We start from the raw sequence: 19,227 nt of genomic DNA, 5'->3' as shown, positions 1-19,227 counted from the left end.
TTGAAGTTTCTGTGTTGTGTCTTTGTGTCTAACTGTGCTTGTCTTCCTGGCTGATGACCGTTGTTGGGATTTTGGCAAAGGCACTGGGTAATGTCTTGTTGTTGTGCGTACACACTCACTCTAACAGGACACAGGCACACACATTCCCATCACAAACAGCTACTGCGGCATGGATTGTCTTTCATAGTTGTTCACAGTGTGACTGAGCTGTTGTGAGGAAATTCTTGGCTGCCTTCTGTATTTTCATTTATTTGATGGTATGTAAGTGAAGGAGGGTGAGCATTTGGGAGGAGGGGGGTTGCAGTACCCCCACCCCTACTATTACCTCTTGTGACATCTGATGGAAGTCAACAATCAGCAGCGGCTCATACAGCGTGTTTAAATGTGCCCTTGTGTGTGTCAGATAGTTGTGGGTCTCTCCTGGCTATTTCACATTGCTGTAAAACTGTGTAATTCATTTAATTTACATTTTTTTTCATCCACCCATTTAGCATTGCACCATGTTTTGTTTTGCAATAATTCTCTGAATCCTCTTCAGTTAAATTAGAATTACATTTTGAAGGAAATCCACAAAATTAAAAAGATAACTTCTGCCTTTTTTTAATGTTGAAACAAGTCCACCTTTTCCAAAGTCTCCATATTCATGGACACCTGTTGGCATCCAGCACAATACCAACACATTTTGTTAAGAAATGTCAGCAGGTGGCAGCTAAAGCCCTGGATTTGTACTACTGTTTATATCACCATGTCACCTGTTGAGTTGTTTTTATAGGTCCTGCCATGCAACAAAACATTGAATTGTCATCATGTGCTGTTTCAGTCTTTTTTAAGTCATAAAACTTTTGAAGGATGCTGTAATCATAACAAAATCCTTTTTCCTAATAAACAAAAAAAAAATCCTGATGATATAATGATTATAATCACTGAAGTGATTTTAAGTTCTGAAAACATCTTTTTTTGGGGGGGTGGGGCAGAGAGACCCTGCAGTTTCAAATGTCCCTGCCACGCCTCTGCCATCCCTCCCCCTCCCAATGAAGGCCCACCTGTCACGAGGCGTGTTTCTTCACACCCTTTACGTTATCTCTGTCCAGACTAATGCTGGAAAGCCACCCATGACCCGCTCTTCCCTGGCTGCTCATTTTGGGGCATTTAGTAACCATAACTGTGGCAGGATGTAGGGTATTAAAGCTCTTTCAAAGTTTACACAAAAAAAGCAGTGAGATACTAAAGTTTCAGGGTAAAGCAGCTAGATATCAGAAAATATATTTGCCTCATCTCTTCCTCTCTGTGTCTGATTAGAGATTATATAAAAAAAAATGCTCATTTTGATACTTTCTGTTGATACTCATCTGAAGAAGTCACATTACTAACCCTAAAACTCTCTTCCGCGCAGCTTCACATTTAGCATGTTTACTGTCTGTATAGGTCATGTGGGACCTTGAAAATTTGTCAGTCGTGACAGGTCAAAAGGTGCCACCAGGCCATAATGTGCCAGTTTTACGCCGCCACATTTCCCAGACAGCATGTGAAGCCTGTTGCAGGTTCTTGAGACATGTAGGTCTGACCGGTCACACAACATAGATGCGTACTGGCCCGGGCTCCACCTAGCTGAACTTCCACAGAAGCTCTTTTGCTGCAGAGTACAGCAGCTGAGCAGGGTTTTGGTAATTCAGTTGCTGGTAAGGACCCTCCCAAACCTGTTGGGCCATGTTTGCTTTCAGATCCAATATGTCTCTGTCCGTTTTTGTGTGTGGATGTGTGTTCTTGCTGAAGGTTGTTCCTGTATTTCTTTAAAAAGTCGTGTAGTGGTTCAGTACACCTGCTTGGTTTGAGGCACTGCCAATTTCCAAAGCAGCCGGTAGCTTTTGAAACCCTAGCAGTGTTACAAAAGAGATGCTGCATCCATGAGTCAACACTTTGATGACTTTTTCTTTGGATTATCCTGGATAAATGTAGCTTTTGTGTGCTCAGAACAGCTAACAGATAATACAGTCCTACACTAAATAATATTTTGTTTAATCCAATGCCTTTACACGAGTCGTTGTTGACACGATACCCCAAAAGTACTCAATTGCTTAAATTTTAAGACATGCTAGTGCAAGTCTGGCTATTGATCAGTCCAAACCCTGTTCAAAACCCAGGTTTCTAAGATGTCTAAGATGTCACTAGCAGTCCTGATTGATTTCCAAAGTGTCTGTAGTTTAGCTGTCATGGCTCATTGTTGTTATCATGATAAAGTTTAAAGAGTGTGGTATCTTGCTCTTTAACATGGGAAGTGTTAATGTTATCAGTCTAAGATAGGAGTAAAAGGAAAGCGCTTGTTGTGAAACAACTCTAAAAAGAAAGCTGGCCGAGATGCTTTCATGCAGGGCGTAAAGCAAACGTTAACTTCATTTCCCATGGCCAAAATGGCACATTAGGCAACACTAAAGAATGCATTCACCTACACAAAACTATGCAAAATGTAATATTCTTCAAAGTTGACTCACTACTCTAAGGACACGAAGACTAATATTTGATGCCCAGTTGCTTTGGCTGTAGTTTCGTGTTATGTGCCCTGACATTTACTCTATGATGTCCTTTTGGATAATGTTTTATTGTCTTTGATACTGAAGCATTAATGCAGCTGCTCTTCCTTCTGATCTGTCCCCTTCGGTCTAGACCCATCAGGGGGCTTTTTTTTTCTTAGCTGTCCTATTTTTCACTGGCACCCAGTCTGCATGATGACAGCTCTGTCCTCTATCCACTAATGCTCAATGGCTCGAGCTATCACTTATACAGGAGTGAGAGCATACACCACACGGTCTGACCACTTGTGATTTAGCTTCTGGTCTTATGCTATTGACCGTGGTAGGCTGCATGTGCAGATATGGAAACGCTGATGCTGGCATTTTACTCCATCGATGACCAGTATGGAGAAAATCGTGAGAAGGGTGGGGGCGGGGGAAAAAATGCTGTGAGTCACACACAAGGTGCCTCACTCTGCATTCTCCTCCTGAGCTTTGACTTTTCATCTCTGTTTGTCTGCCCTTACACAGACAATCAAAATCAGGATGAATATATTTTATGGTGCAAAAGAACCCAGATCTGTCGCACTATTTACATTGGCTGATGGCTGTTTTGGAACCAGACTGTTAATTTGCTTAAACTGCTTTGCATAAATGATCGGTTGAGAATTTTCAGGCGTAACATGTAGCTGCTGTAGCTATGGAAAGCTCTTGCTCCAGCACTCTGCAGTCGCCCAGAAGGTGTCAGAGTTTTCACAGAACGCTGTGAAGTGTAACATCCTGTTTGACACGCTAAGCGCATGGATGACATTCAATCGCCAAGCAAATGCTCCTTTAGAGCTACATGTGGGGCCCTCTCATAGTTGTGTGGGCTGTGATGGTTGACTTCTGGTTATGGCTTTGGCTTGGTTCATGGAAAAGCCAGCATTCTTCCTGGAAACAGGCAGGAGTTTTATTCTGGAGCAATCCAATTACTACTTACAATACAGTACACCAGTGTGTGTGGGTTTGTATGTGTCTGTTTTTTCCAGGGCTCGTGAGTATGTAAAAAAAAAAAGTCTAAATGGCCCCCACCATTGTGGTTGGTGCTGGTAAACCAGTGGGCATGAGTCATAAATTAAACAGTAGATTTTTTTCTTAGGGGCTTATGGAAGCTGGTTTGGATACAGCTCTCATGTCCTCTGGGAATAATGAACAAGCTGTGATGAGACACACAGTCAGATGGAGCTCGTATAGAGCTGATTTATTTATGAGCAGCACAGGGATAATAGAAACAAATACTATGATCTGACCCCCTCCTTAAAGCAGATTAATTATGCTTTTTTTTTTGTCATATAGCACAGAAGCGTCACCCACATGCTATACAAATCAAAAAAGAACAACAACAACAAAAAAGAAAGGTGGATAAAGGGACAGTGAAGAGAGCTAAAACAGCTTGTTTTAGATGATATATTAAATAGGCCCGGAATTAAGTCTACAAGTGTTATTTTGTACAGTGAGTCATATAATGCTAATTTAGTAGAGTCCAAGAGTCCAAGTGTGGCACTGCAAATGCTAGCTGTCAGTGTGAAGGTCTTAATGTCCCTGTCAACATTATTGTTACATTAAACATTAAAGTTTCTTGTAAAATAAAATCAAGGAGGTCAAGTGAAAGTATCCGTATCAGCGTCCGGTGTGATAAGATCCTGGCACACGGGTAGTCCTGGGTCAGAGATCAGTGATCTGCACTTTCCCTTCAACATTTTACTGTGCTTTGTCCCATGCTAAATATCCAGATCCTAAAGTAAACTGGTAATGGGTAGGGGCATATTCACTGTATTTACTTTTAGGATTATGTGCCTTAGGATTTGTTAATCTGAATAAATACATTGTATTCTGGCAAGATGCAGGCTATTGAAGCTCAGAGCTTTTGCGAAGGTGAAAAAAGCAGTGAGAGACGAAAGTTTCAGGTTAAAGCAGTTGGATTAAATACTAATCATAACACAACAGATGTCTAGTCTGCTATCTTGGATTAGCATTAAAGATGTGAAGCCTCATAATAGTCTCACAAACCGACGTGCCTGTAGGTGCACAAACACCTCTGTTTTAAATGCTTGTACAAATTGTAAACTGACTCTAGACGAGTGACAGTCTGATAAATGGATGGCTGTAGGGCAACAAAGCGCTTTTGCTTCCAGTTTTATATTTGTCATGGTTCTCATTGAGCAGATATGCTTAACCAAATGACTAATAAGTCAAAGGACGGCATAATTAAACTATGAAAATTATGTTGAGCTACCAGTCTGCTGTCTATTGTGTTTGTCCTTAAAAGAGCCCAGCACTGGGCTGGGCCCTGCCCCCCCTCAAAGAAACGACTTTCTGTTTGAAAGTCACTCCTGTTTCCACTATTTACACCAGCTGGCACAGCTTACCTGAAACACAAAAGGCTACCTGTGTACACTTCCATTCGCATCAGCATGGCTGGGATGTGGAACTTTGAGCGAGGGAATTATCTGCATGAGATGAGCTCGCATGGAGAACGAACCAGATACCTGTACAGCAAGATGTGTTGTGCAGGTGAGTGGTGAGACTCGATTTATAGGACACGGTAGGGAGGAGTTTGGTATGTTGTGTTTTTCATTGTGTTGAATGTTACATGGGTGGTACAAGACAGTCCTGCTCAGAGAGACTGACGGAAGGTTGGGGGTAAACTACATTTATAGTTTATGGAATTATGGTAGCTGAATAGTGGTAATGTATTTTAGACTTTCACATAAATATTTCAAGTCCAAATGCAATTAGAAGATATTTCAAAAATGGCAATTATGAACATAGTTGTATGACTTGAAACAGATTTAATTACAGACTCTTTGCAATGACATATATGTGTGTATTTATTTTTTCATATGCATCTGCCATAAAACAATACAATTAATACTTCCCACCATCACTTCTGTTATAACACTTGGAAATGCTCGTGCAACTCGTGCAATCTGTTCTCTTATCTTCTAAAAGTGTTTTGTTGTTGCTGTGCAATGTGATGTTGACCTTATCTCATTCCTGTGGCGTAACGTCCTTATCTTACTTGATTGGATTTTAGCTTTTCAAAAGTTTGAAGCATCATTTCATTATGTGTCAAATGTTTTTGATGGGTAACATGTCAGTACAGTGCACAGGCCATTGGAGCATGAGGACTGTTGTGCTACAAACACATGCTGTTGTAGTGTAGCTTTGCATTATCTTCCTGAAATGAAAGATTTTGTCTGGATGGCAGCTTGAATTGCTCCATAACCTATATTGTTAAGCATTAATGGTTCCTTTGCAGATGTCGCAAATGTGCACTGTTGAATCCTGACACCATGATTGATGCTGGGTTCCTATCTATACATTAATAATAACCTGGATAACCCTGGGAAGTTTCCCTCATTTTACCTCATTGCAGCCCAGAGAAGACATGTATGAATCTTGTTTTTACATGTATTTTCTTTGTGAGATAGACTTCTAAGTTTAATTTGTGGATTCAGTTATGAACTTTATTCAGTGATGATAGTTTTCTGAAGTGTTCGTGAATCCATGCAGTAATTTATTTGCACGAATTTAAAGTCTCTGTTTTGAATAGGGCTGCAATATTGTTTTCTGGACTTCTGGCAGAGATTTCTCTGGCGCCTCTGATTTATTTCCTTCTTAACTCTGGATTGCACTCACTGGAAACTTTCTCAGGTACATGTAGTCAACTGCTCTGCTCTAATCAGCCCATCATATGCCAGAAAACAGCCATCTGAAGTTCTGAGTATGTCAATGTGGAATAAAGGTGATTTAAGTGATTTGAATGTGGCATGCAGTATTTTAGAAACTGCTGATCTAGTGGCATTTACAGAGAGAAGGCTGAAAAAAATAAAATATCCAGTGAGCAGCGGTTCTCTGACCAAAAGTGCCGTGTTGATGCCAGAGTAAAATGGCCAGACTGCATCAAGCTAATAGGGACAGAACAGTGACTCAAATAACCTCTCATTACCACCAACATATGCAGTAAGATTTCTGAACACAGAATATGTCGAACCCTGAAGATGGGCCACAGCAGCAGAAGACCACACCAGCTGCCTCTCCTTCAGCTAACGGAGCCTCAATTTCTAATGTCACATTTGGATGTTAGGGTAAGAATTTGGCAGAAACAATGCAAAAGCCTGGATCTATCCTGCCTTGTCTCAGCAGCTCAGGATCATACTGGTGGTGTACTGGTGCATTTCCTTGGCACAGCCCATTTGAGCATCATTTAAACACCACAGCCTAGCTGAGTATTGTTGCTGACCATGTCCATCCCTCTATGGGCGATCGTGGCTCAACAGTTGGCAGTTCATCTTGTAATCGGTTGCCGGTTCGAGCCCCGGCTCCGACAGTCTCGGTCGTTGTGTCCTTGGGCAAGACACTTCACCCGTTGCCTACTGGTGGTGGTCAGAGGGCCCGGTGGCGCCAGTGTCCGGCAGCCTCACCTCTGTCAGTGCGCCCCAGGGCAGCTGTGGCTACAATGTAGCTTGCCATCACCAGTGTGTGAATGGGTGGATGACTGAATGTAGTGTAAAGGAGTTGGGTGTGGTTGTACTCTGGTGCCATCTAGTGGTCAGAATATTTTACTACCTTCAGCCAGTGGAGCACCAAAGTGTCATGTGAGGCGAGGGTGGTGTTTTCCTTTCGTCAAATAGTCAGTTATGGGAAACCCCTCTGTCTCTGCCTAAAAACACACCCATGAGTAAGACTCAGTAATAGTTACCACTGAGAAACACGGTGCTGTATATTTGTGGATGTTGTCATAGAAGCGTCTCTCAAGTTCCCTTTTTTTTTTTCTCCACATTTTCAAGTGTTGAGGGTGATTTTAGCAGATGGAAATACCACATGTGATACTGACTGTTTTTCTTTTTTAATTCCTAAAAATAATTTCAGCCGATTAGTACTTTAAAAAAAACTTTTCTTTTTTTGACAATCATTAAATGTTTTTTTGATTTACACTCAATTACATTTTTTTATATGATTACCAAGAATTTAGATAGTGTAAATGGAACTATCTTGTCCCTTTCCTCCTTGTAGCTTCTTGTCATTAAAGAACAACTCGTGAGATAATGCTAGGTGTGTTTAGGCTGCTCCCAGTTTATCATCATTCCATTTTAAAAAGGTGTGGCAACCACATATCACTTTAAACACTTTCACCTCGATTGAGCAAGTGACCATGGGGTTAAAAACAACGATGAGAAACATGGGAGAGAGAGATAGAGAGGCATGTAACCTGAACTGTTGGAGCAAACCTTGTTTCGCAGCTTTTTCATCCTCTGCAAAGAAAGGTGTTGTGCGTCCTCCGTCTGTCTAAACCCTTATTTTTCCCTGCGCTTCAGCACTTAGAAAAGACCATAATGACACATTCCTAGAATTCCTTTGTCCTCTAATTTGTTTTGCTTTGTGCTCCATGGTGCTTAAATGAAGGTTGTTGTAGTTTTAAGTGGTGGAAGGCTTAGCTGTGTCACAGGGATCAGCTAAAAGCACATAAATCCAGTGTGATGGTCCTGTTTCAGTTTTCACAGCAAGAAGGTCCTGGGTTTGAATTTACCATCTGGCGAGGCTACATGTATATATGTGAAAATACAGATTTCTTTATATTAATTTCAGTTCACTTTCATATATCAAGGCACTTATATTGTAAAACAAGGAGCCTTCAACATTATAGATCAAAACTCCAGCTATGCAACAACCTGGTACCATTGGGGAGGAAAAACAGGCATAGAGAGAGGATAGCAAACAGGGCAAAACTAAAATGACACGACCATTAAAAGACACAAAGTTAGCATTTCAGGACCACTAGCACATAGAACTGCCTAACCCCATTATATTGGTTGTCACATGTGTTTATGATAATTATACCAAACCATTTCCACGATGATACGGTATATTAGTGGTAAAAGGAGTAAGGGTCAAAAGCCATGCTAGTGGTGCTTTCTGCTATATCAGCATGCACAATAATAAATAATGCTAAATTTAATTCGTAAAGCACTTTTTAACACATAGTTAGAAAGACCATAGCAGAAAAATATGAAATAATGCACAAAATTCTAATTAAAATCAATAACAAAAATACATTTTAAACAAAATTTAGCCACAATGGTGCTTTTAGCTAAACACATGTTAGCATTAGCATGCTAACATGCAGGTTGTGGACAGACCATGCAGGCATGATATGTACCATGTTCCCAAATTTCGTTTAGCTTATTTGTGTCTGATTTGTGTATATACAAAAGACAGCCTAAGCCTCCTCTTAATGGCAGAGAATAGCAGATACTGTACTATATTGCTAGTAGTCATGCTAACAGCAACACTACATCCGGAACTACTGTGGTAAGATGACCACTGCCCTTATCAAGTCCATCATCAAACTTGTCATCAAAAAAAAGAAAGCAACTCTATATTTTCACCACACTTTCTCCGTTCTCATAAAAAACCCAAGTGTTCCATCTGGTTTTTAATGAAGCCAGATGAAGGAGCAGTGTAATAAGCATGTTGAGACGTTAATGATATGCCTCCATTTTAGAGGAAAGATCTAAGGACTAAGATGATCCACACTTTCGCCCATTTTCCTTTGGGTCTCCTTTGCTATAGTGTTTCCAGTGAGAGTAAATGGTAAATGGCCTGTATTTATATAGCACTTTACTAGTCCCTAAGGACCCCAAAGCGCTTTACATATCCAGTCATCCACCCATTCACACACACATTCACACACTGGTGATGGCAAGCTACATTGTAGCCACAGCCACCCTGGGGCGCACTGACAGAAATGCAGGTCAAGTAGGTGCTTGTATGCTTTTGCCCGCCAGATCGTCACTGATATTTGTTACCATCTACCGTTTCCTCTGCATCTCAGATCACCTGTAAATCAATTTCTTTTCTAACTTGTGTTAGGAGATGAAAAACACCTTTTTCCATCCATTTCAAAATCATATCCTTTGAGTATTTTCACAGCACGTTCTGCCTTTGATAGGATTCCTTTCCTGTTTCAGATTTAATTACCTGCCCACATACCGCACCTTAGTTCTGCAGCTTGCCTAGACAATGTAGAAACTAGAAAGGTGTGTCTCCAAATTTGCTAGCAGGGCTCAAATGAGTCAGGCATCGCTTGCACACACACACCTCCAAACAAGCACACTGACACATTAAGTGCCTGCATGTCCACACAGGCCATGCTGACTACACTGAAGAAAAAAATATGTACTTTCAGATGCCTGATAAAGAGATGTCAGCCATGGTGGGGCAAATGGGATATATAACCAACCTTAGGCTAAAGAGGGGCAGGATTTAGACACACCCTGGCCTCTAGCTTAGCTGTCAGCACATAGTACAGCGACTCTATAGGGGACTATTATGAAAGCAGGGTCTAAAGTTTTCTGATCAACTGATAATTGTGGAACTTTAGACACAGAGCTGGAAGTGTGTGAAACTACATACTGATAGTATGTTACTTTTAAAGTAATCAATAATGACACCATCCTCTTAATAAGTAAAACATGATCAAGTAAATATGACATTGCTTATGTTAAGAGGCCCACTCATTTTGCTGCTTCAGTCTTACCTCATAGTTTATAACGCTACAGGTTCATATGAACAGTATTCCTGTGTTGTTTTGCTAACTGCGTCTTCTGTGGTGCTATCATTAGGGTGCTTTCCAGGGCGATAAAACATTAGTGGAACTTGTTGTAATAAAAATGTCAAAGAGAATTCATTTTTACCTGACTTCTTTTTCTATTTTTTTCTTACAAAAAGAGGGATGTTTTTGCTTGCTTTATGAGATTTGCTGTTCAAAAAAACTCTTGTTGCCTGGCAAAATCATTTAGTTTATACAGCAGGAATTAATGCATCTTTTGTTCCCTTAAATACTGCAGGAAATGTGTAGTGAAGCTGAGAAATGGAGGTTACTTTGGCCAAGTACCCCCCCCCCCCCACACACACACACACACACACAAAAAAAAAACCCTTTCGATTCCTGAAATAGAATTGAAAAGACGGACGTGTTGTTTGATTAGAAGTGTGAAATACAACACTTGACAGCACTTCATGCTCTACATGGAGACTTAAATAAACAAAAGGATGTATTTTTCCGTCACCAGTAGTGAAAAAGAAAATAATTACACGCACAGACACATTCGAACATGGAGTCATAATCTCTCAGTAAATCTGAGATGTTTAGGGCGTGGTTTATGAGAGCATTTCTCAAAACTATTTCATCCCTCATCTCTACTGTTTTTACATCACAGTGACTGACTGCATGAATCATAAATAATGATTAACCGGAGATGTGTGTGCGATACTCAGAGCATTCTGTTTTACTTTTTAGGCTCTTGTTGGACATTTTAGTCATTTAAAATCACATTTAATTCACTCTAAAGTATAAAAGGTCATGAGCATCAGTTTTTATGGCTCTTTATTGCGTCCTCTTACTCAGCTGGTGTGTGTGCATGTGCGTGTGTCTTTTCTTGCGCAAGTTGGGTGAATAAGTAATAGTACATGCAGGTTGCCACACCTCGCCTCTCCTTCTACTTCTTCTTCTATTTCTGCCTCACATTGCAAGAGGTAGGCGTGTGTTTAGAGCCCCACCCACAAACCTTACTAGTGTGTAGAGTGTCCTCTACACACTAGGGCCACCGCTAATGCACAGTGGCACATCACACATAAGGACAGGCCCAGACGTCATAGCCCACAGGCACCATTCGCGGGAACAGAGTGAGCAACAGAAAAAGAGGAAAAAAGGGAGTGAAAAAAAAACCCACATAGGGAGGAAAGAGAAGGGCAGAGCCAAACCCAGTGAGGGAGCGAGGAGGTTAAGAGAGGAAAAGAAGAAGAAGAAGAGAAAAAAAATCATAGGTTTGTGAAACGCTGAGTGGATTGTGGCCACAGGACTGCCTACTCTGGGACCAACTGTAGTGCTGGAGGGATAGATACAAGTAAAAAGCAAACGTTCCTGTCAAAGGGGAAGATCACCACGGATATTTTATCATTTAGGAATATTATTTTGTGCCCTGACAAACGGCGACAATGACCTCTCAGCAGCAGAGGTACAGGAATTTCTCCTCTGACAGCTTTGGCAGGGAGAGGGTGCCTTCAGATGACGGCTACTATCAAGGGATGCTGAAGGCCATGGACGGCAGGAAAGGTACCAGTATGGGGGCACTTAGTGTAAAATAGCTGAATTGCAAGTCTTGATCTGTTTGGTCCCACATGTGTGAGGAGCCTCTGGGCACAAATTAAGTGTTTTTTTTTTCCAGGAAGGGGTGAGAGGTGTAGTTAATTTCCCAAACTGGGCAGAGTTCCCGTTGCAGACCCTTTGTCTGCGAGAGCTTGAAAAGCTTTGTGTGAAACTTTTTTAAACTTTGCGTGCATGCCAGATGATAATCTTTTTATTTTGCTGCTTATTGTTTGCTTTTATTGTAGTCGCTGGCGTGCATCATGTGCTGCATATTATTTCACATCCAGTGGCAGTTAGTCAGGCTGGGCTGTGCTGTCCACTCTTTCCTTCCATCAGCAGCTTCCTCATTTCACATTGGTCAGCAGAGCCCATTCACAACTTTTGCTGTGTGGCATGCTGGATGTGTTTTTTTTTTTTGTTTGTTTGTTTGTTTTTGGGGGGGGGGGGGGGGGGGGTGAGTCACTCCAGCTACAGACTGTTTCTCCTCGGTTGCAGCCAAAATGAACGATGTGTCACTCCATGCATCACATTTCTTTTTCCTGTTTCTCCTTCAAATTGTTCTTTATTCCTGTGAAGATGGATATTTTTGAAGGTTTCCACAAGGTCATTTCTCAGTAAAAGCCTTGCTTCACCCTGCGCATGTCCTCATATAAACCTATCAAGCCTTGAACTTCAAGGATACTGATCATTTTACATTTTACTCAAGTAAAAATATCAATTCAGTCACGTACTAATACCAAATCTTACTACATTTTATATTTATTTTCAATGACATATCAAAATAAAAGCGTTTCTTACACTATTGTTTTACCGTTTACAGTTTTACTGAGCCTTTGCAGAGTATACACTAGTATACACTGACTATGTGTTAAAATGTATCTTAAAGTGCTATTACCTGCAAATATAAAAAGAAGATAAAATATTTTCTTCTGAAATGTAGTTAAAGCATCTTCAAGTACCGTTAATTATAGTTCAGAAAATGTAGTTTTTCCACATAGTGTTTTCTATTATAGTCATATCCTCTTCTGGACCATAAACTCCACCCCTCAATCAAGCATGTTTATGTGTGGTGACAAGTGAAAATTTCACCTTCACCTTTACTTTCTAAAAGCACATGAAAAGAGTTGTAATTTCATTATAAAAGGTAAAACAGGGCACAGCCAATCACAGGTCAAGGTGCAACTTGTAACATTTCCTATTTATGTGGAATTTTGCATCTTTGACAGGAAGTATAAGCGTGGAGATAGTTTATGCAACTATCTCCAATGCTGGTACAGATGAAAAATCCGCAGGCTTAAAGGTCTGGTGGTCTCAGTATGATGTTTCCATGGCAACTCAGTTCCATAACAGAGTTGTCCAGAATTACTGGCAACTTCCTCTAAAGAGGAAAAAAGGTAGCCTCTGGGCATCTATTTTATGTTAGCACTGAATCACTACCCTTTGCTTTTCATTGCTGGGCGTGTCAACATATATAGGTGGATGGGTCACTCCCATTAAAACTGATAAGATTTTGTGGTATGTCTGTGGGACATTCTAGCATAATCTGAAGGAATTGCTGAGTGGGTCAGTGAAGTTGGGTGGTGCACTTCCTGAACCTGTCTGAACAGTTGAGTAAACCACAACTTTTAGATCACGTGGGGTAACATGAAAGCAAACAGACTCATCTATCTACTGCGTCCATAATAAATAATTGTAGTGGCACACCTTTTTGTGTTTGTGTATGTGTGTATGTTTTCTTTTTTCTTTTTTAATTTAAACCTGAACTGAACAGGAATAAGAGGGAGTATGAAGGTTTGTTATGTTAGAGGGTGTATTCCATGCCTAGGCCTTGTTCTTTCTTGTCGGATAATTGCAGACTAATAGTTATGCTATTATGTCGCACGGTTATCACGCCCAAGTATCTTCACACTTTAATAATATTTCACTTCTGCAGCCTCGATCCTTTCCTTTTTGTTTATGTCTTAAGAGCACAGCTGCCAGTGGTGTCATAGAGTGAGACATGACCTTACAAACCTGTGTTCTAATGAAATGGATTGGATTTATATAGCGCTTTTCAAGGCACCCAAAGCGCTTTACAATGCCATTATTCATTCACTCTCACATTCACACACTGGTGGAGGCAAGCTACGGTTGTAGCCACAGTTGCCCTGGGGCAGACTGACAGAAGCGAGGCTGCCATATCGCGCCATCGGCCCCCTCTGGCCAACATCAGTAGGCGGTTCTAGACAACAGAAGTGCATCTGCAGACATTAAATGGTCTCAAATGTTCCCTGACTCAGATGCAGGCTTGAACAAGAGCACAAGAGCCGTTTTCCACCCAGAGATGAGTTGTGTTTATTCTACAGAAGGAAAAAAAAGTCTTGTCAGTCAGTCTTGGGGATTTCCTCCTTAGCGTGCTGTTAGAAATACACTGAAGAAACACATTAATCGCACACCTGATGCTACTCATTTTGAAATTAGTTTTAGCTTTTCCTCGTCTTACGAGTCCGATGTTTAACTGTGCTCTTTCTGTGTTGCAGATGAACGAGACCGAGTCCAGAAAAAGACCTTCACAAAGTGGGTGAACAAGCACTTGATAAAGGTGAGGCCCTATTCTGTTTTTTTTCCTGTGTTGTAACTAAGGCAACATTGACGGTCAGGTTTTTGTACGCACACTCGCTCAATCCATAGCATGACTTAAGGTACAAAGAGGGAGAAACATAAGTCACAGAAGAGTGTCAACAAATTTCCCTTTTGTTCAAACACGTGTACGGGTGTTTTCTGTCGCAACAAGCATAGCTTTTGTCAGTGTCAAACTGCAGATGTTTGCATAGTGAGTGATTGCCCTGACCCTCATTTAACACCAGGAGGCTGTTGAATAAAGCTGTATAAATGTTGCAACTCATGTATTCTGGGATTATGTCCACGTATGATCATTACATACGTCACTCCATGCATTCTTCCATTCATCCATTTATACAACTGCTTTTACAATTCAGGGTTGCTGGAGCCTATTGCAGCTGTTATAAGGCTAGCACAGAGAAGAACATTCAGACTTATGCACCAAGCCAAGCCAACATGTGTGTTTTTGTACTGCGGTTGGAAGAATGAGTACCTGTAGAGAGCTCAGTCAGGCACAGGGGGAACATGTCGAATCCACACAGAGCTCCAGCAGCCTGTAAGATTTGTGCCAATTTAAAGATCACAAACTCAGGCGAACAAAGAACCACATAACAGCAAAATCTTACAGCAGCTGAACGAGTGTCAGTGTGTGTTCATTGTTAACATCTCTGCAGAAATCATTACCAACACCGCCACCGCGACCCTCACCCCCTCCCATCTTGCATAAACATACATTAGCTAGACAGGTTTTTGTTTTGTGCTAACAGGGCACTGTGATGGGAAGGCTTACCAGAAGTCTCATCTGTCATCAGCTGAGAGATTGTGTAAGCCGTCCATCAGCACTCTTCAAATCTCACCTGTCTCACTCTCTATTCACAAACTATGGCCCGAAGGCTCACGTGAACAGGTCAGGAGGCGAGTCAAGTCAAAAGGACTATAGTCCTCATTCCAGACCTCCATATTAAGGTTGACAAATTAGCCCGTGTAACACAATACCGCTCTCTCAGAGGGCTAAAAATATTCCTGCTTGTGCCACTTTTCTTCCAGAAAACTCCAATTGGCAGCACTACATTTACAACCATTAAGTGCTCCACTCCACAGACAGAAGGCCCATTCTTTCTTTTTTTAATGGAACAAAACAGAGGAAACAAATGAGCACAAAGAAAGTGTTATCCTTTCCATAAATGTGCAGAGCTATGGTTTCTTTTACCACTGCATGAGAACCTAGTTCAGTTCCTCCCTCTTGTTTCTCTTAAGTGTCCACTGTGAATATTTGAGGGTGAGTCACAGACATCTGGACTCACTTAGCTCCCTCTGAAGAGGCAAATTCTGGTCTGGGCTCATAGCCAATGGTGGGTTAGGCCAACGGTAGCACATGTGCTGCACAGACTACTAGGTAGGGGTGGCTGTACTGGCATCAGTGCACGCCTTAAACTGAAAGGCATGCATTGATGCATGGGGAGTTTCATAAGTACTCCCATCCAGTTATTGTTACAGTTACCCGCATACTGCAACACTACATGAATTTAAGAATTTGTTTCTGCCCTTTCCAGGTACAGTTTTTTCTGCAGACTACTTTCTACCATGACTTGAAAACAAGTGTAGTTAGAGTAAAGGAGAGGTGCTCATTAGATAACACTTATTTTCTCAGGATGACAACATCAATCCGTATATATTCGAATTATATCAGTATTCTAATAGAAAAGTTTGAGTCTGTGTTTATTAGCAGCAAAAAAAGAAGCGTTATCACCACGTATAGCCCAAAGTAAAGAACCTCACTGAAGCAAAATGCACACGTTTGGGAGGGAAAGCGTTAAAGTATGTGTGCGAATGTGCTGATCTGCTCTAGTGAGGTTAAACCGCTGTTAAACTGATTTAATGGCTTAATGGTCGAGTGGGATAGGCTGGAGGTTGGGTGCAACCATGAAGAGCTGTAAAGGGCCATTGAGTGTTATGCCCTCCACCCCACCCAGCTCAATAAATCTCTTCATCTTGCGTAAGACAAGAGTGAAACATCAAACCAGCTATGGGATGAGCATCTGTTTTCTAGTAGATGCCTACAAATTGCTTGTGATGAGGTCTAGAACCTTGAACTGTTGCACATCAAGGCTACTCTGTAAGGATGGTTATCAGATAAAGGATAAAGAAAATGAGAGGAACTCCACAAGATGATGTAAAACCTGAGGCATGTTAAGCATGTTGCTTCCAGACAGTGGATCACAGACCACTGGAAGGACTGCTGTAAGGCATGTGCACTAATGACTTTGTCCTTGAAAGCAGCTCCTTTTTACTGCCGAGGCTGCAGTTTGCCTAGTAAACTTTCAGCAGCAGGACAAAGTAACCAAGGAGTGGCGATAGATGGCTGTGCTAGATTCAGCAAGATAGAGGACAAATCACAGCATTCATTACTTGACAAAGAAAGACCGGATCATCATCGTTTAATTGTGTAAACAGGTACTGATCTGATTGGAGAGAGCCCTGACAGACAGTTTCAGAGGGTGCAGACTTTAACAATATGACCCATCCTAAAAAGTAGAAGAGCTTTTATTGTGCAAACAGTGAACTCTAGTGGCAGCAGTGTTGGTTCCCATCCCTAAATTTAGCTCCGTGGTGCACTTCGCTTAATCATCTCTCTCTGCAGCAGGGAGGAGCATATCATAAGATGGATATATGGATGGTAGGAAGGTGCGGAAATTCTTGCCAAGATGAATCAGTCACTGTTGCAACTTGCAAGGGAAAATATGCCTTCATTCCATTTTAGGGCTGAGGCCCATTTCCCACATGGAAATCACACACCCAGTAGACCAATATATCTGCAGACTACGAAAAAAGAGAGTACTTTAATTATTCTGTTTTTCATCAGTTTGTCATCATGTCCACCATCAAATCCTCCAAAGTCCAACTATCACTTAATTTCTGTTCATACGCTTTTCTCGTTCTCTTGTTTCTATCCTTTCCTTTTCCCCCATTACTCATATCATCTCTTCTCTTCTCTACCACCAGCATTCGAGGGTAGAGGTAGGTGCTGGCAGTAAATATGTAGCTGGTCAGTATCTCACTGCATGAAGGCTGTCTCCCCTCCCTTGTGTTTGTGCACCATCACATGTCTCTTTTGCTTTCCCTCACTTGTTTTGTTGTCTGGTTGCAAAAGCACAGCGCATCTGTTGCATAAACAATGAATTCAGTTAACTGAAATCCAAAAGGTTAAATCATTTTTTTTAACCCTTGATGATCTCTTATTTTATTTAAAGTCCTATTCATCATGTGTCAGGCTGACAGCTGCCAGCAGTCGGGCTTGGCTGCTCGTGGCTATGCATTCTTGACATGTGTAGAATTGTGCTCAAAGCACTGTAGAAAACTTACAGTACGTGACTCTGCAGGTGTTTTAAGCCGTCAGCTTTCAGCAAACTGCACCACAATTTGAGTTTGCAAATGTCATGTGGAACAGGTTATTCCAAGTTGTATCATCATGAATCCTTTTGACATATTCTCTGCTGTGTTTTCCTTTGTTTTCCCCACCGTGACAGTCACAGCGTCATGTGACAGACCTGTATGAAGACCTTCGAGATGGACATAACCTGATCTCGCTGTTGGAGGTCCTCTCTGGAGAAACACTGGTGAGTACAGTCTCTTGATTTTTGTCAGTTATTCTTTCGCAGTCCTCCAGCATCCAAACCCAAACCTAATCCTGACTAACTACACAAGGATTACTTTAGTGAGGTCAACCTGGAATGCCACCCCTGTGGCAACAAATTGTAAAATATTAGCAGCCAAGTTGTCAGTCAAGAGCTTAACCTGAGCTGAACTACGCTAAACAAACACCTCTTAACTTCCTTTTCAGTGTGCCGTCCTCTTCTTCCTATTTCACAAGCTATATTTTAATTACTTTCTTCAACTTCTCTCTTTGTTTTGCATAATGCTTATGTATTTCATATCCTGGGGTTCAAAATTGTACACAAAGCTTTTCTGCTGCTGCTGCCCTCCACCGGCTTCAGCTCTGCTCATTTTCACAATGCATCCATAGCTACAACACATTGGACTGTGTGCGTGTTTGTGAACTGTGCTCCTATCTGATCGACGGTTCTTCTTTTCTGCTCCTCCTTCTCCCGTTTGCCTTCCTTTAACCTTCCTCTGTGTGTGCTGATCATTGCCGTCTGGCCTTCGCCTCCTCTCCTTTGCACTGCTCTTGCTGGGGCTAGCCGAGGGAGAGAGACATGGCTAGGAGCGTTCGGTTGGTGAGTGGGTTTGGAACTTACAGTAGGCATTATGTTTTTGTTTTAATGATTCATCGGCACTTTTCCGGTTCTTTGGCTGCGCATGGTATTCACAAACCTCAAGCCATGATGAGTTCTGTTGCTGGGACTTTCTTGTTTCTTGTGCTGACAGGCTTGCTTTCATCATGTAGCTGCTGTGAACGTATACAAGAAAATATTTAGTTTGATTTCTGTTTGTTTGAGAATTTTTCCTTGATTTCTGTTTGAGAAGCCCAGAAACAAGCCACGCATCATATATTTGCTTCCTGACAGATGGCTTAAATTTTCTTTGCTAATGCAAATTTCCCATAATTTTATTTTTTTGTTTCTCTGGTGAACTAAAGGACTAAGACGAAGAAAGGAGAACCATTTCATCTCTCTATTAAATGTTTTTCATTTTGATTTTTACATCATACATTTTTTGTTTTTTATTGGTTGCTATTGGTCCTTTCTAATGGCAGTAGCACTGAGTACTGAGTGTCTGCAATGTAACTAAACACTTCTTTATCTGTTCTTTCACCTCTTCAGCCTAGAGAGAAAGGCCGCATGCGATTCCACAAACTTCAGAATGTACAGATAGCACTGGACTTCCTCAGACATCGGCAGGTATGATATATATAACGATACATCAAACCCTTAAAAACCCGACTGCGAATATCAATCGTTAGAA

At 41.3% G+C, this 19,227-nt stretch overlaps 1 protein-coding gene across 28 annotated transcripts in view; it reads left to right on the top strand.

Annotated features, from left to right (window-relative positions):
• Nucleotides 1-19,227, top strand: part of plecb (plectin b) — a 120,775-nt gene that overhangs the window by 70,288 nt on the left and 31,260 nt on the right. For 10 of the 28 annotated variants that reach the window (XM_085178796.1, XM_085178798.1, XM_085178804.1 and 7 more), the window contains 5 exons: nucleotides 14,223-14,284; nucleotides 17,308-17,322; nucleotides 17,832-17,921; nucleotides 18,504-18,539; nucleotides 19,086-19,163. In XM_085178796.1, the coding sequence (XP_085034922.1) occupies nucleotides 14,223-14,284; nucleotides 17,308-17,322; nucleotides 17,832-17,921; nucleotides 18,504-18,539; nucleotides 19,086-19,163 (281 nt within the window). Of the gene's footprint in view, nucleotide 1; nucleotides 5,064-10,504; nucleotides 11,671-14,222; nucleotides 14,285-17,307; nucleotides 17,323-17,831; nucleotides 17,922-18,503; nucleotides 18,540-19,085; nucleotides 19,164-19,227 lie in introns of those variants that run through there. The other 18 variants (XM_085178797.1, XM_085178806.1, XM_085178814.1 and 15 more) reach the window with 9 other exon arrangements.

This window comes from Neolamprologus multifasciatus, chromosome 11, assembly GCF_963576455.1.
Source record: "Neolamprologus multifasciatus chromosome 11, fNeoMul1.2, whole genome shotgun sequence".
NCBI classification, from domain to species: domain Eukaryota; kingdom Metazoa; phylum Chordata; class Actinopteri; order Cichliformes; family Cichlidae; genus Neolamprologus; species Neolamprologus multifasciatus.
The sequence above is the reverse complement of the archived record's forward strand: the minus strand, read 5'-3'. Positions and strand labels throughout refer to the sequence as shown.